This window comes from Daucus carota, chromosome 1 (assembly GCF_001625215.2).
Source record: "Daucus carota subsp. sativus chromosome 1, DH1 v3.0, whole genome shotgun sequence".
NCBI lineage: Eukaryota > Viridiplantae > Streptophyta > Magnoliopsida > Apiales > Apiaceae > Daucus > Daucus carota.
The window spans coordinates 43,713,951-43,735,613 of NC_030381.2; the positions used below are offsets into that span (position 1 = coordinate 43,713,951).

At 33.1% G+C, this 21,663-nt stretch overlaps 4 protein-coding genes and 1 non-coding gene across 6 annotated transcripts; 3 read left to right on the forward strand and 2 right to left on the reverse strand.

Moving 5' to 3' along the window:
- The first annotated feature begins 39 nt into the window (after positions 1-39).
- LOC108204256 (F-actin-capping protein subunit alpha) lies at positions 40-5,102 on the forward strand. 2 transcript variants are annotated; one of them, XR_010287873.1, is made up of 11 exons: positions 40-255; positions 339-454; positions 822-911; positions 1,446-1,510; positions 1,953-2,114; positions 2,482-2,560; positions 2,674-2,751; positions 3,550-3,677; positions 3,957-4,031; positions 4,107-4,142; positions 4,771-4,787. XR_010287873.1 is itself a non-coding variant. In XM_017373607.2 (10 exons), the coding sequence occupies exons 1-10, from the start codon at positions 150-152 to the stop codon at positions 4,876-4,878; spliced, it is 915 nt and encodes a 304-aa protein (XP_017229096.1). In that variant the 5' UTR covers positions 44-149; the 3' UTR covers positions 4,879-5,102. The 2 variants fall into 2 exon arrangements, 1 of the variants encoding a protein (XP_017229096.1); XM_017373607.2 differs by lacking the exon at positions 3,550-3,677 and having other exon boundaries at positions 44-255; positions 4,771-5,102.
- Positions 5,103-5,802: 700 nt separating this feature from the next.
- LOC135149992 (small nucleolar RNA snoR127) lies at positions 5,803-5,926 on the forward strand. The gene has a single exon (XR_010288347.1). It is a non-coding gene; the product is annotated as a small nucleolar RNA snoR127 (small nucleolar RNA).
- A 2,493-nt stretch (positions 5,927-8,419) lies between these two features.
- LOC108204255 (26S proteasome regulatory subunit 6A homolog) lies at positions 8,420-13,299 on the forward strand. Its single transcript, XM_017373606.2, has 10 exons — positions 8,420-8,648; positions 8,734-8,850; positions 9,607-9,714; positions 10,258-10,449; positions 10,532-10,723; positions 11,815-11,933; positions 12,052-12,139; positions 12,532-12,651; positions 12,747-12,887; positions 13,030-13,299. Exons 1-10 carry the CDS (start codon positions 8,523-8,525, stop codon positions 13,105-13,107), a joined length of 1,281 nt encoding a protein of 426 aa, XP_017229095.1. The 5' UTR covers positions 8,420-8,522; the 3' UTR covers positions 13,108-13,299.
- A 1,173-nt stretch (positions 13,300-14,472) lies between these two features.
- Positions 14,473-15,532, reverse strand: LOC108223113 (heavy metal-associated isoprenylated plant protein 7). Its single transcript, XM_017397200.1, has 4 exons — positions 15,412-15,532; positions 15,130-15,308; positions 14,940-15,027; positions 14,473-14,783 (listed from the first exon to the last, which is right to left on the reverse strand). The coding sequence occupies exons 1-4, from the start codon at positions 15,530-15,532 to the stop codon at positions 14,473-14,475; spliced, it is 699 nt and encodes a 232-aa protein (XP_017252689.1).
- Positions 15,533-17,678: 2,146 nt separating this feature from the next.
- On the reverse strand, positions 17,679-20,802 carry LOC108223117 (endoglucanase 12). The gene is made up of 5 exons (XM_017397214.1): positions 20,400-20,802; positions 19,279-19,580; positions 18,510-19,107; positions 18,174-18,346; positions 17,679-18,080 (listed from the first exon to the last, which is right to left on the reverse strand). Exons 1-5 carry the CDS (start codon positions 20,800-20,802, stop codon positions 17,679-17,681), a joined length of 1,878 nt encoding a protein of 625 aa, XP_017252703.1.
- Positions 20,803-21,663: the final 861 nt, after the last annotated feature.

The following is a 21,663-nucleotide window of genomic DNA, read 5'->3' on the forward strand; positions in this document are numbered from 1 at the left end:
CGTTTAGTCATGGGATGGCAAAAAAAAAATCACACAATATGAAAATTTTAGTAAGCCATTTAGGAAAATAAAAAAAGAGACAAGAAATTTGAACAAGTCTCTGTGACATGTATTGAGATTGGGGTAAATTTGGGATCCAACAGACAAAAATGGCGGACGAAGAAGAAAACGAGATCAGTGATGAACAGAAAATAGAAATCGCCAAATGGTTTCTTCTCAATTCTCCTCCCGGTGAAATTCAATACGTCGCTAAAGGTGCTTTCTTTATTTCTCTTGCATTTATATTTCTTTATGATTTTGTGTGTCTATGCATTTTCTTGATCTGCTATGTATTGCAGATGTTAAAGCTATATTGGGGGATGATACTGTGTATGAAAGTGCAGCTTCAGAGGCTTTTCCTCTTTATAATAAGGCCCATCTCATTTCCCTTCAGTTTCCTAATAGAAGTGGTGATGTATGATTTTTGCTCTCCTTTTTTCGGAATTTGTTTCGTAAAGTTTGAATCTTTTTCTGATATATAAGTTAGTGTGTGCTTCATTGCGGAAGAAAGTTTCATTTTTGTTTATGTTTGAACTTTAAATATAAGTAATTTGATATAATGAATTGGGGTTTGATTCTGATGTGCTGTTTAAGACTTCAAGTATTCGGGGTACGGCTGAAATGACGAGTTCAATTTGAATTAATTGGGGTTTAACGAAAAATAGATTTGTTTTGGGGCTTGTAGAGAAATGGCTGTAAAAATGTTTAATGCGTTTTCTCCATTGAATTATGTCCTTTTATTGGATAACTTACATTTGTACTTGTTTGCATCATGCCTTTAGGTGCTGATTACTTCGTATAGTGAAATTAATGCGAATGAGTATCTTGATCCTCGGACTGCACAAGTTGCAAAAGTTGACCATATAAAGCAAGTAAGTTATGTTCTTTTACAAATATATCACGAAATTTATTTGGATTATGAATTAGGCTGTTAAGTATAGCTCTGTGTAAGAGTGTTTATAGTATTTTTCATTCAGAGCTTTTGCATTATTTTCTTTTTTTCTTGCTAAGAAATATGTTTCGTCGAGGTACAAATGACAATTTTAAAAAAAGTTTACCTTGAACATTATATTCCCTTTCGGGGTATATTGTTTCTCCATCTTTGTTGCAGTCCACTTCCTCTATAATATAGGCTCAAAGACCTTTAAATCTTAATGAAAATTGATATAAAGTAGGGCAGTGTACATTAATTGAAGGTAATAATAAGAATGTAAATATCATTTACTTGAGGCTTCTTCTTAACTTTGTGGTTAAATATGTACTTTTGTAATACTATGTAACTACTTGTTCAATTTTATAGTTTATTTGTTTGATTGCCATTAATGGTAAGACTAAAAGTAAGTGGTGATCTACCTACTTTCTTCGTTGCATTTAATCTATTTAATGGCTATGTGAAATTTATTCAGGTATGTAAGGAAGTGAGACCTGCTACTGATGAAGAACTTCCATCCTCATACGTTGAAGAATATCGGTACACATTGATAACTTTTCTTTTTCTGAATAGGAGCCTTACAAATGTGTCAGATTTCTTTGCATCACTTGTAAGTGTTGTCCTGTTTAACTAGGACCCAGTGTCTATTTCAACTTGATGTCTGCATAAAATTGTAGAGAATAAATATATAAAAGATTATATTTTTTCAGTTTCGATATTTTATACCTGTAGTTGGTGTGATAATTCACTGACCTAGAGAATGTGCAAACAACGATGCATTCTATGTTTACCCATTACAACCGAAGTGTAGTCTGTTTGATTAACAGTCATGTTTCCTGTGCTTGGTTGATAAAAAATTAGTCTACTTGTGATGCTTCTAGAGTTCTAGCGTCAGTGAGTTTGATTTATTCTGGAGAACTAACAGTTTGCTACTGTACAAAACTTTTACTGGAGAAATAATCTTATAATTCTCTGATCACAGATGTGCAGTAGAGGCAGAACTAAGTAAATATGTTGGTGAAGCTTATCCCAAAGGTGTTTGTTCAGTTTTCTGTACTAGGGGAAAGGATGTAGAAGAACCTGGATCCGATTTTGAACTTGTTGTGGTTATTTCAGCTGCTCGACACAGCCCACAAAATTTTTGGTGAGCCTTAAATTCTGTATTTGATTGTTCTTATTTACTTTTTTTTGGGCAATTGTATGTGACTCGTGGTGGTCTATGATTGTAATAATTAAACTTTGTAAGTTTAGATAACACACCCCTTCTTGCCAGCTAAACATTGATAATTTGTTTCTGCTTATGTGGAACCTATGTGCTTCATCTTTTTACTGGATGCCTGAGCCGAGTTGACTGCACCATTCACTAATACCTGATTGCCTTATTAACATACTAGTTTAAATAAGTTGTCAGATTGCTCGATGATTGGTAGTAGGCTAGTAGCTTCGTTTAATCATTTTACAGAGAAGATGGTAGTTCTCTTACCATTTTAATATTGTGATTTATGTTTCAGTAATGGAAGTTGGCGTTCAATATGGACTATTGAGTTTAAGGACGACTTGCAAGTTGTGGAAGTAACAGGCAGAGTGCAGGTTAATAATCTCTTAATTGTATTAGCAATAATTTCTATGCACAAATTGTACTCTGTTATTTATGTATATGTGATTGTTGAATTAACACTGCATACTATCTTGAACTTATTCAGGTGGGCGCTCACTACTTTGAAGAAGGAAATGTCCAATTAGATGCAAAACATGAGTGCAAGGACTCAACGATCATTCAGGTAAATCTGTATAGATCTATGCCTCTCGGCTCTTTATTGTTTTGTGGTTTTGTTAGTCTAGCAGTTGCTTTTTAATTATTCTCAGTGAACATTTTGATTAGTTTCCTACCCCTCTAATAATTTGAAAGAATACAACATTTGTTATTAGAGGAATATGTAATAGAGGAGTATTTGAATTGAAAATTAGAGAAGAATGAATTTGATAACTATTTATTGTAATAAAGCACAGTCTATTAGTAACTATGGCCGTCTACGTGGCCCCTGTAAAGTAATCCATGTTAATGATAGAACTGTTTCATATCCACCTATGTTTTAAATATGTATTCTAGACCATTTGTTGAGCTTTCAAGTTTGGGCTCCTTTGTTCTAAAACCTTGTTAAAGTAAGATATATAAGCAAGCTTAGCTCGATTCGTTTATGGAAGCTGGAGGTTGAACTTACTTTTTGAAAACTTGGCTCAGATCTATCTTGTTCATCCTACCTTGTTAATACTGGAGGGTCTTAAGCCCCCAACTATACTCAAAATCAAGAAATTTCCTGTGGCTCTAACCTTTATCGGTGCAGATACCCTATATGCTATTATGCCACTATGTCTGTATCACGGGAAAATTCCTTGTAAAGTATAGTTGTCCCCACAGACTGAATTTATGTGGGGTGGAAACCACACAACAAAATGTCGGATACATTACCCCTAAAGTACCATATTTAAAAAGAAATGAAATGTTAACATCTGTGGTCTCTGCATATATTTCGGACCCTGGTAAAGTTCCTTGCTTTGCCTCTTAAATTGACATGTAGGAAGTTCAGGTTCGACTGCATATGCTCCTTGGTGTTTTATTGATCTTGAGCCACAGATTTGACAAGGAAATGGCTAATCGCCTACAGTTGTTGGAGCTGGCACTTTTAAAATGTTCAGCTTCTTGATGGCAAGTTCTATCATTCTTTTTTAGCTGGAAGTTTCCCCTCCAAATGTGATGGATAAATAATCTGGATCTCCTATAAAGCACCTGTTATAATCAATTCTACATATATATCAAGATCATAAAAAAACCCTTACTTTTGATAACTATAATTATGGCAAGTTCTTCTGTTACAGTTTCTATAATAAACACCCTTACTAAAAGGGCAAGCTTGTTTGTTGGCTGTATTTCATGTTTTTTGGTTACTTCTTGATTGTGGGCTAATGTATTTTATTTTCGTGTCAGGCTGCTGATGATTGTGCAATTTCCTTGACTAACATCATTCGCCATCATGAGACAGAGTACCTTACTTCTCTGCAGGTTGAGTCCTGTTACATTTTTTAGTATCCAAGTGTATTCTTTCAATAACTTGATACTGACAATTACACTATACAGGCATCCTATTCAAACTTACCCGATACTACTTTTAAGGTTTGTCTTCGAAATCTCTCAAACACATGCATCTCCATGCCAATAGATTTAGTACTTATTATTATTTTTATGTTTTCATTTTATCTTCTAGTGTAATTAATAGAAAGTTATTGTATGAGCATGGCCACATACTTCTGCTTCTGTGAGCTGCACGTCTCAAGCATTAAAGCAATAACTTTTAGATAACAACCTTGCCTTAATCCATGAAAGTTAAAATTATAAATATTATAGGTCGACTTTGCCTCCTTTGTATAAGCATTATATTCTAGAGCCTATATAGACTTGCCTTCATCTTAATCTATTCGCTTCACTAGTAAAAAGATTACATATCACATGAGTTTATTCAATATCAAGATCAAGCCATATAGCTGTATGATTGCGGATAATAAATATATATACAAGGAGGGGCATCAAAATTTTCAAGCCTTTTAAGTTTTACTGTACACCGGTTTGATATCAGTCAGTACTATACCTAGCCTTGTAGTCTAAATAATGTTAATATTTTTCAGTGTCATCAATAGATATACAGTCAAGAATTAGTAAATACTTGTATTTCTAGTTCCTCTCATATAAAGAAGTTTCAGTAAGAATGTACCAACACCTTTAATCTTTTGCATCCAAAATGCAGGATCTTCGGAGGAAACTACCAGTGACGCGTACATTATTTCCATGGCATAACACTATGCAGTTTGCCCTGACTAAAGATATCACAAAAGAGCTTGGAATTGGAAAGTAGATCAATGAGCAAATGCCAATTTTTTCGACGTTAAATAGGAAGCACCTTGGACTCTGGATGGTTATCTTCATATCTTTCTTCTTTGTGAATGGCTTAGTTTAGTTTCCATATGTCAGTCTCCTATATTGTATATGACTCTGGATGCTTGATGTATTTTTGTAATATACTTGCTATCTTTTTGTTTCTTAATGGTGACAATTCAAAAGTCAATGGTATTGTGGCTATCTCAAGTTCTCAGTAGTGCTTTCAGGCAATAAATATGATGGGGTGAAAAATAAAAATTGGTTACAGAGTTGATGAAATCAAATAATCTTAACATCTGGATTTTTTGTGTATCCGTTCTACACTCAAACATAATCTTTGTTCGGGCAAAAAAACAAAAACAAATATACTCTTTATTTTTTATTTTGTGTATTCTGAAGTGATGTAATCTTTTTCCCAATGGTTTTAAATTGACAAATGTTCTAGAAATAAGGTGACAATCTGAAGGGCACTTTTAAAAAAATATTCGAACATATTTAAAGAAACCAAGAGGTCATTGGTGAAAAAACAAATATATTTCTTCTAATAATTACTTAATTAAACTCGAAAAAAAATAAAAATAAATTACAAACCGTAGTACTTCATTAACTTTCCCTCAATTTGAGGTCAAATATATAATATAACACAAGTTGAGGGACACAATTGCAAATTCACAAGTTATGACAAACCCTTGAAAGACCTAATCCTATATTTCACACTCCACTTCCTGCCGACTCCATTTATTTTTCTTAAGCTTCATGCTTTACTTTGTTAATGTCTTTTTGATATTTTTCCCAATTTATGGTTTTTCATACTAGCACACGCATTTAGTTGGTGGTGCTTTGATAAAAGTTTGTTTATTGTGCTAATTTGTGTTTACAAAAGTAAATAGAACAAGGGACTCTGGAATGATGATTCTTAGCCAAATCAGACATTGATGTGCTCCAGAGGAATGTCATGAGACACCCTTCTGTAGAAGCGCATCTATGTGATGATAAAACAGAGAAATGGTAGCTAGCTGACCAGAGCTCTGGCTTTCTAGAAACAAAATAAAATTAATATATAAATCTTGTAATAGCTAATGAATCAAGTTATGGTTTTTGGTTCAGGGGTTACAAACTTACAATCTAACAGTTTGGATTCAAATGATGGCATATCTCATTTTCTTTTGTTATTTCAGCTGAATGCACAGGTTATGGACTTGAAAGATTGTTCAAATAGCTGAAACAGTAGAGTTGGATGATATAAAAGCTATGCCATAAATTTCTGCTGCTTAAGGCATCGTTGCCCCTGTAATACACTGAGATCTTTTTTCTAGCATTATCAAGCTCTACTCTGAGAAACAGTGAGACTGGTATACTTGCAGGGTGCTGCACCCTGCTTATTCAATTTTTTTTTTACAGATTGTAAGACTTACGGGGCGTTTGGACTGAGAATCAGGTGTTACAACCAAGTAATTGTAAGCAATATCTATGACTGATTTGCCAAATGCTCAGCAGTTGTCCCTTGGAAACATCCGTGCCTCAGAATATCCGCACTCAACCAAGTTCTGGCGCTCGCAGATTCAGGCAGCAGCTGTTCTTACTTATAGGCTTTTAGCACCTATACAAACTTCAGGTTGTGAAAGTTCCATAAACCAAAAGATTAGGGTCCTTGTGCAAATTGCAATGCAAGTCTGGAGTACATTACTCACTTGTTCATTGATGTTTAAAGTTATCATAGTGGCATTGCTGAATAACATCTCAACACTTGTATTATATACACTAGTAAATGAATTTGCTGACTATGAAAAAACTGAAAAATAGCAAATTCCACATCTCATCCAACAGAAACTCTCAAAACAACGCAACATGTGAACAGATACGGTTCCAAATTCCAATAATCCTAAAACAGAATTGTCACGTAACCCTTGTCCAGGCAAAAAAGATTAGCTTAGTCCGACCTGAGCAATGCATAAAACCCAAAAGTAAGGGGAAAAATTGTTTATTCACCGTCCGTTGACATGATGAACAATGTGAGATCAAATTATCTATGTGTTTTTTTTTTGAGCCAAGACCCAAAATTGTCATAAGAAAACTGTCAGACCTGTCTTCCTTTATCGAACTTGTCCAAATAATCTTACACAATTTGCTCCACATCAAACATCATCATCGAGACTAATTAGTAATCCGCCATCAAATTTCGTCACACTCATATATATATTTATATGCACAAAATTAAGGATAATTCTACTTTAATCTTCCTTGACAAATAAAACTATTAGGTTTCAACAATAAGCAACAAAAACTATATATATATATTTCACCAGTCGTCATTGCATACAATCATTAAACCAACATATGAAGTTACAAATTCACGTTCAAAATTTATAAGAACATAAATTGCAGTAAAAATTTTACGGATCCACGGCTACAAGCGAGGGAGATTCTTGGGAAGGAACTGGAGCGGGGCGGGGCTTCTGCTTGTCTTGATTAGCTTTGTGCTTCTCGTACTTATCGATCGCCTCCCTGCAAATAAGCCCAAGTAGAACTGCGCTGCCGTACAACACATAAGTGCCTACTTTGCCTTCCACCATATTTATGTTCGTACCAACACACACAATCCTCTTGTTGTCCTAAGAGAGAGTTGATAAAGCCAAAGGTGCTAAGTGTTTTATTTTGTTATTTTCAAACGTTATTTAGGCGTATTATATTTTAAGGTAAAATGGCCTAATAGTAGCAATTAGCAATGACCCAACTACCACATCCACATGTCTCAAACGTTAGTTCATTTTGTGTTTCTGATTTCACTACAAAATATTAGATAATATAATATTTTGAACCGAAAATCTTATTTTAAATTATGTTTTTAATTTTCTTTAACATAATAGTATTTCATATTATGCTTTAATATGATATTTGGGACTATTGTTTTAGAATCATTAGGTGGTATTTGAGATCTTATTTCTCATATTTGTGTGAGGAAAGACTGACATCCAATTTTTAAATATGGTTTATGCTAGGTGAGTTTCTTGTTAAAGAAGACTACATAAAAGGAAAAATAGAGTTGGGGGAAGCAAGTAGCACTACCCGAATTCGGAACCAGGACGCCTATATTTTGCCTTCATGCATTTTACACCGAAGAAAAATCATAATACATATTTCTATAATTTTTTTAAGTAAAATTGACATTTGAATGAAACAAATATTATTTTTAAATAAATTATTTTTTGTTTGAAATATATTGCTTCAGTTTTAGTATAATAGCTCAAGATTTTAATATAGTTCACATATATGCGGCAAAAAAAGAAAAGACAATATTATATTCTCATTCAAACCAAAGTTTTTTTTTACGGATCATTCGAACCAACGTTACTTAATATACTGTAATTTGTTCCAAATTTTTCAAAAAACAAAGGGAAAAAACAGGCACAAGTCTGGGCCTGACGAAAGACTTTGGGCCTCTCCAATGATGAAACTGAAATTCAATTGGGCCCTTGATCATCTAAACTCAAAACAAAACTATACATACAGCAGATACAACACACATATATGAATTGCTGAACAAGACACCTTAAAACCTTCTCTCTCATTTCTCTAATCTCTCTCTCTCTGCAATTCAATCCGGGTTGAAAATACACAAAAATGGCGGCGACAGCAGTACCTATGGTAGAAGACACCAACTTCGAGGACGATCAACTCGCATCTATGTCCACCGATGACATTGCTAGGTCTTCTCGTCTCCTCGATAACGAAATTCGAGTCCTCAAGGTATGTTTAAATATCTAATTGAGTATCGATTCGGTTTAATTGGATGCGTTATTGTATAAATTTAGTGATGGTTTCATTGGTATAGGATGAGCTACAAAGGACAAATCTGGAAGTGGATTCGATAAAGGAAAAAATTAAGGAGAATCAGGAGAAGATTAAACTCAATAAGCAACTTCCTTACTTAGTCGGAAACATCGTTGAGGTAGTTATTCAGTTGCTCTTTTGTGTTGTTTTGTAGTGTTTGCGGTTAGTTTACGGCTTTTGATTTGTTGTTGTTTTGTTTTAGGGTTTATGATTTGTCATTCCTGGTTGCGTAGTTTAGTTGTTTTGTTTAATAGAAGTGTAATTTGATCAAGTATTCATGTCATAGCGGTCGTAAGCTGTTGGTGTTCGTGTATTAGATCTGATTGCTTTCGGATTTACTCTTTTCATGGCTGCTTTGTGGGTGACTGATTGCTGGATACTGAGTCTTGTGGCGGTGGGGGAGATTTAGAAATGCTTTGATGATTTCAATGTTGATTAGCAGGATGTAGTGAAATTGAATTATGTGTGGGTGTGTGGCTGTTGCTTTTTATAGTTCTTAAATAGGGTTTTCATGTAGGGAATACAATCTTCGGGACCAATACTTAATATAAGGGAAAGCAGGGAAGTTAAATGCCAAAGAGAGTAATAGCACGTAGCAAGAGGAGATTGATAATAACATTGTTAGGCAGTTGCAGTCATGGTCAGGGTGTCTCGGTATTCCCTTTAAGTGTAGCTTTATAAACTTAATTTTAAAACCATAGATTAACATAGAAAATCTAGTGACTCAGGAGAATCTAGAGTATCAATTGGTTATGTCGGATTAAGATGATATCTTGTTTCAATTATACCTGTGGGAAATGGAATAAAATGTTTCCTTTTTGGTTCTAGCTATGTTGCTTCTTACTTAATTGAAATTTTATTTTTTTTGTTATAGATTTTAGAGATGAACCCAGAGGACGAAGCTGAGGAAGATGGTGCAAATATCGACCTTGACTCACAGAGGAAGGGTAAATGTGTGGTACTGAAAACATCTACACGCCAGGTAACCATAATGCTCTCATGCGTTCGTAGTTATAATTGCTTTCTTACTTGCATCTTTGAAAATTGTTTTGTTCTATAGTGGCATGAGCATCATGTAGGAAATAAAATAGTAACAGACATGCAGTCAAGCCTGTGATGTTGTTCTTAGCATAAGTTTCGTATTGTCAGCCTAGATCAGACATCTATTTATGAACAGTAAAGTATTTTTATTGCAAATTTACATTCCTTTATCTCCTGTTGCAATCATTTAATTAAATCTTCTTGAAGGTTTCTTAGAGTTATGAAAATTTTGTTGAAATGATTATTGTTTGAAAGCAAACATTTAAATCTCAAATATCCCTTGTCCCAGATTTCTTTTAATCACACAATGACTTAACTAAGCCACTCTTTCTAGTACCAGTTGAAACTTGATTTTCTTATTTTTTAAGCTTTTAGCAGATTATTGCTTACCTTCTTGTTATACAGAGTCACTTTGCTAAAAAATGACTATATATTCCTGTTCTTAAAATTAACCATTATGGTTTTCATTTCAATTTGAATGTAGACAATTTTCCTTCCCGTGGTTGGTCTTGTTGATCCCGATAAGCTGAAGCCTGGGGATTTGGTCGGGGTGAATAAGGATAGTTACTTGATCCTGGATACCTTGCCCTCAGAGTACGACTCTCGTGTCAAGGCAATGGAGGTTGATGAAAAACCAACTGAAGACTACAATGACATTGGAGGGTTAGAGAAACAGGCAAGTTTAAATCGATATATGTGAATTAGTTGGTTATTGTTTGCTTTCTTCATTATCTTTTAACTTTTTTTATTGGTGGCAGATTCAAGAATTAGTTGAAGCTATTGTTTTGCCAATGACACACAAGGAGCGGTTTCAGAAGTTAGGAGTTCGACCTCCCAAAGGTGTGCTCTTATATGGTCCTCCGGGAACTGGAAAGACTTTGATGGCTCGTGCATGTGCTGCCCAAACAAATGCTACATTTCTGAAGCTAGCAGGCCCACAACTTGTTCAGGTATTTATTGGATACTTATGTTCTTGTTTGTGCAAGTAAATTAACTTTATTTCTGTGCCGATACTGATCAACAATTGCATATGTGCACGAGACTATTACCGTCCATTGTATAAGTTTTTAACTTGTAATATTTGTGAATGTATATAGAAAGAGAACGTCTGGCAATCCTTAGCCAAGCTTTTGGCTATAGATTCCACCTTAATAACTCCACTCTTGTAATTTGTGTGATGAGCTGACAATAACTTGTTGTGAATAAATTTGAATTGATTATTATATTACTTAACTTAATGTTACATAGTAGTACAGTACATATCATTTGAATTTCTTGACTTGATGGGTTATGTACATTATATCTACAGTTGGATACTTGGATGGCTATCAAAATTTACGGAAACAAAGTTAATGAAGTGATTTATAGCTAAACTTATCTAATAGTTGCCACATATATCATTTTTCGACATGTTCTTGTTATCATAGTAGCCATTGGCTTAATTCGTAATGCTCTTGATGTAACAAGTATTGGTGCTATTATTCTTATAAATACCTGCATAATTATTTTTAAGTCATATGTTTGTGTATATACTTCAGATATTGTTCAACAGTATGAATAGGTTTGGAGAAGTATAAAGCTAATGTAATATTCTTAATTTTGAAAGCAATAAGGTCCTATAAATATCGGGGGTGTATATGCCACATTGCTGCTAATGAGGCAGTGCATAGTTTGGGGTTTTGTATTCTCTCTCTTGTTAATTTACTTATTAATTATTAGTACTTCTAAGTGAAGGTTGCTTGTTAAATGTTAGGTTCTTATTCAATTCGAGCCTAAATCATCTAGTTCAGTTAATTCTCTCAGCAGATATAGCCTACATCAAAATTTTCTCCAAACAACCAGAGCTATTGCATTATTAAGATAATACTAAATTTTTTATAATTTGTACAACAGGTCTTCATAATTTCAAATTTCAGTTGGAATGAATTGTTGCTTATAGTCATATCAAGACCTGTATAAAGTTATGCGTGTCTATAATATTTGTCATGGCCATTGCAGTGGCTGGTTCTGTACTAACTACATTTTAACATATTGTATACAGATGTTCATTGGAGATGGAGCAAAACTTGTTCGTGATGCATTTCAACTTGCTAAGGAAAAATCTCCTTGCATCATATTTATTGATGAAATTGATGCTATTGGCACAAAACGATTCGACAGGTATAGCATGTGTTGCTCTTTAAAAAGTCTATGTAATTCTAGTATGCAAGTTATTTTTTATGTACTGTCATTTACTGGTATGTAAGTGTTGATGTTTACTTTTGGTCTATGAATACAGTGAAGTTAGTGGGGATAGAGAGGTGCAGCGCACCATGCTTGAGCTTCTAAATCAGCTCGATGGTTTTAGCAGTGATGATAGGATCAAGGTATGTCCTTTTAGTTATGACATTCAGTTGGTGAAATTCCCTGCTATCTTTAATTCTTTTTAGAAAAGCTGATTGTTTTGTAGTTCCATATAATTGAGTTTTATGTAAGATCGATGATCTAATTGATTATGAGCAACTAGTATAAGATGGAACGTTGGGAGGTTCTTGATACATCATTTAGTAAAGTGTATGTCTAACTTAATATATATTGCAAGTCTTATTGAAATTTACACACTGGAAAAGAATTGAGACTCTCAAGTAAAATGGGTTAAAGAGCATTATGTAGTTGAGTGGTTATCCTTTATGGCCTTGTCTGTTAGACATTGGCTGCATAGGAAAGTTTAAGAGGACTCTTCGTCTCATATTTTTAATCTTCTATTATCTGCTTGCAGGTGATAGCAGCAACAAATCGAGCCGATATCTTGGATCCTGCTCTCATGCGTTCTGGGCGGTTAGATCGTAAAATTGAGTTTCCCCACCCCACAGAAGAAGCCAGAGCTCGTATCCTGCAGGTTTAGTTTTAACAACTAATTTAATATGAAATTTGCTGTTCTATTCTATCTGGCTGATAATATAATCTGCTTTTACATGGATTGGGGTTGTGTAGATCCATTCACGAAAGATGAATGTCCACCCAGACGTGAATTTTGAGGAGCTGGCTAGGTCGACGGATGATTTCAATGGGGCACAATTGAAAGCTGTATGTGTGGAGGCAGGCATGCTAGCTCTTCGTCGTGATGCCACTGAGGTCTCTCTCTCTCTGACACCCACCCACTACACAGACACACACACGCACACACACTTTATTAACAATGTTTAAATTTCTGTTCATCTTTGTGCATTGAACACTTCTGAATTCTGATACATGTTTAAATTTGTTGTTTGTCTAGGTGAACCATGAAGATTTCAATGAAGGTATCATCCAGGTCCAGGCAAAGAAGAAATCAAGCTTGAATTACTATGCATAGGTTGTCTTTGGATAGTGATTGTATTAGTTCAGGCAGAAGAGAGAAATGAGAATGTATGTCTCACTTGCCACTTACTGCTCTCTTTTCATGTACAATGGAACAAGGGTTTATCAAATATCAACAATGTATTCGTTTCTACTTGTTACTCCACAGATGCTTTTGAATTAAGTCGATATATCCAGAGTGAAAATTAATGAGGCGTGTTCTAGAATAAAATCTCCAAGGGTGTTCATCTTTTTTTCTCTCTGTAATTACAAATAGATACTATCTCACAAGTCTTAGAGCTTGTTCGGGTTGATTTAAAATTATGATTTATTATAATAATAATAATAATAAATCTGATAGTTTAATATCAACATCACTCTGTCAGAAGGGCAACAAAAATGTCACGACACTTTGCTACTCTTTTTGGGGGACCATGGAGACGCTGAACTAGGGTACATGTCACGGCAGTTCTGTACATGTCACGGCAGTTCTCACTGGCGTGCCTATAGGCATGTATTTTATAAAATGGCATGCCCAAATGGCATGCCATTTTCCATTAAATATAGTAAAAACTGCTGCATCATTATAGGATTGATACTAAAGTGCACTTACAAATATAACAAAAGTTAGTAAATATTAAGAACAGAACTTAGTACGATACTAACTTATATTAGTAGTTTATCTAATATTTAACTATGAAGTTGGACTATATTTAAAATTTTCAATATTTATAAGATATAATATTTATATAAATTTTATTATTTATATAAAAAATTAGTAAAAAAGCATGCCAAATGGACAAAAGGCATGCCTAGGGCATGCCCAGTCTGGCATGCCCGTGCCGTTGTGACATGAACCCTACGCTGAACTATCAAATTCTTGAAAACTTCTGAAATTGCAAAGTTTCGATGAAGAGGCAACAAAAATGGCATAGCATATTTTATTTTATTTTTTGTCAAATCTTGAAGACGCTTTGTCAGATTTTAGAAACTTTCTGAAATTGGAAACCGCAATCTCAACTACTTAAGTTGTCTTTAAAACTTTTGTTGTTATGCATAATTGACAAATAGTCTTGTACAAGTGGTAGGCTCATATGCTCTTAAAGTAGTTTTTTTTTTTCAAGCAAGAAGTTCACATTCTATTTTCATTCATTCATATCCGAATCAAGTATTGTATTGTGGGCATTTATAATTAAGCACATTGTTTTGTGGGGAATTTACTCTGAAATTTCATAAGATTTGTAGTTGTGATGTTAATTTATGTGATGATGAAGTGTTGCAGGCAAGGAAACTGTAAACTAAAGATACAAATAGACAGAGTATGATTAAGGGAGCTAGTTGATATTCTTGCAGTATCTGTTTCTGTGTGACATAAAATGGTTTACATAATGGAGCAAGCATTAGGATTTTCATCACTGAAAATCTGAGGGGCATAAACAAGGTGTGAGGGATAATTTGCGTAAATGGAAGACGACTCCTTTTCCCTTCTCCCCCCTTTCTGATACTCTCCTCCCGTCGTCTGATTCTTTTTCCGATCATCCTTCTTTCCACTGCCTCCTTTCTTCTCCTGTTTCACAATCACTGCCTGCTTTCCTTCCCTTTTCTTCACCAAGTCCACTATCTTCTCCGGTTCCATGCTTCCTGTCACCTTCACTATCGAGTCTTTCAGATACGTTTCCACTGTCACCACTCCTGCACCAGGGGATTACATATTTGTAATTACATTATAAACATCAGCATTCTGTATAATTGCAATTATGAAACCTAAGATAGAATTGATTCATAATATACCTTATTTTAAGTTAGTAGCTGAGAACTATACAAGAAGTAAGGTCTGTCAGTCTTTACCTTGTAATTTGTGGATGGTTTGCTTCACATCCGTGGCGCAGCCAGGGCAGTGCAGATTCACTTTCAGAGTTATTTCAACCAATCTTGGCTTTATACAACCGAAGAAATATCAGAAACATATGAAAATCATAGCTAGTTCAACTACATCTAAGTATTGCCAGTAACTAATATGACAGCTCCTGACACTAACCTCCTGTTTTTGCTCTTCCTTAATCTCTTCTTTCTTCTCTTCTGACAACACTGGAGTCATAAGCTCCACATGCTTACCACACTTCTTCCGAACCCTCTCTACAACTTTGATCGGATCAGCTCTCGCCCCCTTCACCGTCACCTGATGATTTTTCGAGTCTATTTCAATTTCTTCCACACCTGACAAATATATTGTCCCAGTTAAACTCTAGATATCAACACAGGGCTAGAATAAATTCCAGACACACTGCATTATAAATAAAAGCTAAATTTTTTTCGCTACCTTCAAATCCACGCAAGGAGCTGCAGATTGAACGTGCGCATCCTTGGCAGTGTATGAGAACTCCCAACACAATATCACTCTTAGGGACGCTATCTTTGCCTTCTATATTTTTCTCCGTCATTTCTTCGTCTTTCTTATTTCATTCGGGACCAAATTCTCTAGACAAGATGATACGTTTCCTTACAAACGTTGCATATAAATGCAAATGCAGACTAACACGTATGCTACCTTTGCTATGATGGTTCTTGATTCGAAATTCGAAAACAAGTGCTAACAACAGAGGAGATCCTGGAGTTCAAGAACGCTATAAAAAATCTGTGAATATATAGATAGTTTCTGAGTTAGACAACATAAATGAGAGGGATTGCATACTAAACGAGGAAGAGAGTAAAACATGCAGATATAGTAATATGTGCTGCAAATTGCATAAAATCAAAGGAGATTAAATTTTACTTCGTATTCTCTGTATAGCAAACTTTTCCTTTTCATTGTCTTCAGGTTAATAACATGCTAATAACAGAAGCGAAGCACAGGCTAAATTAAAAAATATGAAAAAATATAACTGTATCAAATATATTAAAATATAAATACTTCTTAAACTGTAACATTACAACAAATTGAAATAAACAAATTTTTAAAATTTTTGTAATTGTTTAATGTCTTTGCAAAAGAATAGAGTTGTACAAACCACAGAGTATAATCTAGCGTGTACCAGTGTAGTATATAAGAAATACTACTGAGTTCACTTAAAAAAATTGTGAAGTAAATTTTTTAAAAGCACACTATACTGAAAATTAGTTACATGTAAATTGTTTACACAGATTTTATAAGATAGTTGTAAAATTACTTAAGTGGCGAAACAAGCCACATTAAATTTTTTATGCTGTATTGTTGAAGGTTTTTTCTAAAAAAAATATTTTAAGTTATATTTAGTTCTTCTTTATTTCTGGTTAAAGCTTGAGTAGTAAATATTTTCTTTTACCTTTTTTTGAAATATTCAAACCGCACAAATTATTTTCAAAAACATGATATAAATCTCATTTGCGACTTTAATTGCAACTGTTTCTCATTTGCAATTTGACGGTATTTTTATAAATACTTTAAAAACATAAATATTCTTACGATTTCTTTTTAGAAATTCACCAAAACTATCACTTTTTCTAAGTTTTTTGCGATTTTACTATATTTTGAAAATATTTGCAAAAATACGATCTGCAACTAGATGCAACCAGACACAACTTCAGTTAATTGGCATTGCAGGGGTTGCAAGTATGGCTGCATCTAGTTGGAACTTGCAAGTATAGTTGCATGTGATTGCAACGGGTTGCATACAATATTTTTGCAAATATATCAAAATTTTGGTATTTTTGCAAAATATTTGAAAAAGATGTGATATTTTTGTAAAAAAAATTTTGGATTTGGGTATTTATGAGAAAACGTCTATTTTTTTTATATAAATTGTGTTGATCCCCCCGACAGTCTCATTCTTAATAAGCGAGAAATAATAGTGGCTATCACTAGAACAATCATTAGGAAACTAGTAGAGATGCTCTTATGCTCGATTTTCGCTTATTCTCACAAAATTTCGATTGAATTATATATCGAAGACATTTGATCTAATATAAGTTTTAATAAATAGAAATAAAACTGATTTATAATAAATGTTAACATGATTTGCATACACCTAAATAGTTTCATTGATAAAACATTATATATGTGAGTTGTTGATCCTTGTTCCATTTCTCATGGTAACAACTGTTTTGTGAGTTTCATATTTGATTAATTTAATCGGTCTGGCTATTATGCTGATAAAATAAAATGAATTTGTAAGATTTCATAATAATTTCATAGTGATGTTTGGTACCTTACTAAGGACTCCACAAGGATTTTTTTATATCATATTTCATTTTTAAAACTGAAGAAATCTGTACTTTCCGTTAATCAAAACTCAAAAACATAAATATATGTATTTTAAAAAATAAAAATAATAATTAATTGGCTATTATAGATATGGGAGATAATTGAGTTATAATATTTAACAAGATATTGATACTGATATTTTTTATATATAATAATAAAGATTTATTGGTGTTTTTATATCATATAAAAAAAAGATAATAATCAACACTTCTAATCGACCGAAGACATAAACAAATGCATTTTAAAAAGTCAAAAATCATAATGATTAATACGAAACCAAAGTTTATATGATATTAAACATCTAATAAATGCAAATTCTCTGATAATATATGTTATCATTGTGCATGTTAAGGCCTTTTAGTTGACAGAGGTAGCAGACTTGTTGGATGTGATGGCATGATTCTTGAGAATATGATGTTCTTATCAATTCCTTGACCGCCACTTGTCGTGAGAGATACAAGTGCAGCAACTAATCCTGCATTTCCTGCAATAGTGGGTTCATTATGGCTATAATCTGAACGAATATCCTTATATTCGTCAAATTGATTTGGACCTCCTACCATTGCCCCAATAATTGTGTTGGGATTCGGTTGGCGACTTCCATACCATTTCCATCCATCGTTACATGAATATTTCTTGTTGTCATTAGGTATAGACGCGCCGCGATGATGAACATGTTTAGGATAGTTGTTGCCATACTCGACTACATAGCTCAGATTCAAGGGATTTACACCAAGAATGTAATTTATCTGTTGATTCAAAGTATAATGAATTATTAGAATTATACATATAGTTGAATGAAGAAAATTAAATTTACATAAAAGTTGGAAATATTATGTAACCTGAGAAGAGGCAAAACTACGGAGTTCTTCAACTAAAATGAAGTCAAGGCCACATTTCCAACCTGGAACATCTATGGCCTCCAAATAATCTGCAAACAGTGATGCTAAGAAGGCTGCATTAGCTACGTACTGTAGTGGTTGTCCATTTCCATGATTCAATTGAATTAGTCCCCCTAAAATTGTGAAAAAAGCTAATTTTGATCAGCTATACTTAAATTAATATCAAATCAAATTACACAAATATAACTTCATTTAATATTATTTTAAACATATATTTTTAATATTATGTATGTCTTTGATTTACACTAATAAGTTACATGAAAATACTATAGTTACCTTGAGTCCAGTTGTAAATATTGTAGCGCTGGAGATATGAGCACATAGTAAGACCGGTAATTTTGTGATAGTTATTGAGCACTGCCTCAAATGGATAGCCAGGATTTAAGAAAAGCTGCACCCTGGTTAGCAACATCATGGCTGCTGGTAACTTGTTATCCCAACTTAAAACAATTGAATCTTGATTCATTGAAAAGGCATGGGCTTTAGAAGACAGTTCTTGGTCAGTTGCAAGTGATAGATAACTCTGGTTTCCGGTGGCATAGTATAGCCATATTGCACCCCACATCACCTCATCATAGTAGCCACTCGAATTGTAATAATGTTCAATATATGGATTATGAAGGCTATATATTTTGTGTTTGCTTTTGTCTAGGGCAAATTTAAAGACCAAAACTGCCTCTTTGACAAGTTTTTCAGAGTAGGCATTGTTGTCACGAAAAACTATAGATGCTGCTGCTAGTGCTGCAGTTATTTCTCCGGCTAAGTCAGGACCTTCATGTGTAACTTGGACTGGACGAGGATAGTCCATATCTTCTGGCCTAGTCCAACATGTATGATCATCTGAAACTGTGGATCCGTTAACAGACCCTCCCACCTGTTAATTATCATGATATAAAGGTAAACAAGATTCTTAGAGCATCATCTCATTGGTGAAATTAGCAAGTTTCTTCCTAGAGATATTCAAATTAAACAAACTAATTCATACAAATTAAAGACATAATATAAGAATTAAAAGAGAAACTAAGATTCATGAAATTATGTTTACCTGACTATAAATATAGGGAATAGAAGAAGCAGATGAATCAAAGGTGAGAAGTAAATAATCAGTACCCCATTTGATAAGGTCTCTAATATGATCATATTCTTCAATGGTCTTGTACTTTCCTTCGTATTCTATGAGACTCCAGCTTAACATTGTCATGGCAAATGACATTGGAAAATGAAATTTTATGTTATCACCAGCATCATAATATCCTCCTACAAGACCTCTCTTAGTTGCATTTCCGTCTTGTAGCCCGGAATCTTCTCTCCAATTTATACCATAATTGTTATTGGATAATCTCCCAGCTGCTAACTTGCAAACATATTAGTAAATGATTATAATATAAAACTATTATAATGATAATGGTGTATAATGAATGATTTTCATATATAAACAGGAATTTTTAGATAGTTCAGTTTAAACACAATAAGATAACAAATAGTTGAGCTCAACAACTATAGCATAGGCTAAAAGATTTGGGCTTGTGTAAAAAAAAAACACCTACATATATAATGACACTTATTTTTTCATTGATACATTGACTTTTTATTACACTTTTTGAATTATTTGATTAAACCAGTAAACTGCTAACATGAATCATTCCTACCATGCTACATGTCCCTCTATATATATATATATATATATATATATATATATATATATATATATATATATATATATATATATATATATATATATATATATATGTATGTATGTATGTATGTATGTATGTATGTATGTATGTGTGTGTGTATGTATGTATGTGTGTGTGTGTGTGTGTATATATATATATATGGGATTGGAAAAAAGGTATTATAACAAGGGGGTCATGACTTATGAGGAGATTTAAAAAAATTAAGTAAACATATGGAAATCTTTACTGTGTATATAACTAGTTTTTTTTATAATTTTTACACATAAATCTCGATTATTATTATGTAAAGTTTTGATCATCAGGAATTTGTGGATAAACAGTCTTTTTATTATATTAATACTAATTAATATATATATATATATATATATATATATTATGTATTCATATGAAGGCAAAGTAAGTTAACAATTTGTCATAGTAATAGTAAAAGAATGATAAATATCTTAAGAAAATTAATAATTTCACTTACATTTTTGCTCATCAAAGAAGACAAGTGCCTTATGAAGAGCAAGCATATAATCTTCCGGAGTCTGTGGGCGGAGATCGATCTTTGGCAAACTCTTCTCATTTGTAATCGACATTCCGATGACAAGCAAGGCTAGTGAAACCATTACGAGAGTCCACTTGAATACCTTTCGGCTACAAATAAAGAAACTCAAATCTATATATTTGTTTTTTCTACTAGAAAACCTTGTCTCCGGATCTGATAACCAAACTCTTTGTTTTTTATCAAGAGTGCAACTTTTCCGAGATATAATTGCCTTGTCCCGGTCCGCGTTCTGACTTTGGTGATCATCTTCATATGTAGTCGAATTGACATGACTTTCCCCAACATTCTCCAATGTCCCTCCCAAGTAATTTGCTGAATACATTTTTCAAGTTATGAAGCTGACATTATTATGTATATATATTCATCTATCAAAATAAAACAAAAGAGTTAGATTTTAGTTGAGAAAGAGATATTTGTGCAACTTGATTTCTGTGATATGGTAGGTAGTAGGTAGGAAAATCTAGTAATTAAGAAATATTTAATTTCAATTCAATTATTACAAAATCTAATATGCATACAAATTTATTACATAATTTGAAAAAAAGATACAAATAACAGATAATTAATCCTCGAAGATCTTTACATTTATGGGGATTTAATTTCATAATTGAGCATAATTATTTTTGTAAGGTACTTGTGACCTTGTTCCACAATCAGGTTGTAAATATTTAATAGCCATCAAATCTTAGTCATTAGTAGAATCATCAACGGTTGAAGAGCACCTTTACCATAATTTTATAAATGAGTATCCTTTATGTGTTGGTTAAACCACCCTTTATGACTAAGGATGGTTGAAAAAGGGGCCCCTATACATATCAATATGAAGATTTTGTAATACATGTTTTAGATTCTATGCATAATTCATCTATGAACCAAAGTCACAAGGATAATCAGTCAGATGAATTGTTATTTGCAATTTATTTATTTTATTACATATATATAATTATATATCTACATACACACATAATTGCATTCTATATTAAAGATACACACACACACATATGTGTGTGTAGATTACGTTCTACAACATAAACATTGTAATTAAAAGATAAAATAATTATTTTAATAAATCGTAGGACACTATATTCTATAATATAACTAATAAGCTAAACAATAATCTTTTTTTTTGACAAACAATAATCTTAATGCTTGTTAAAGTTGAATAATATTAATGATTAATTGA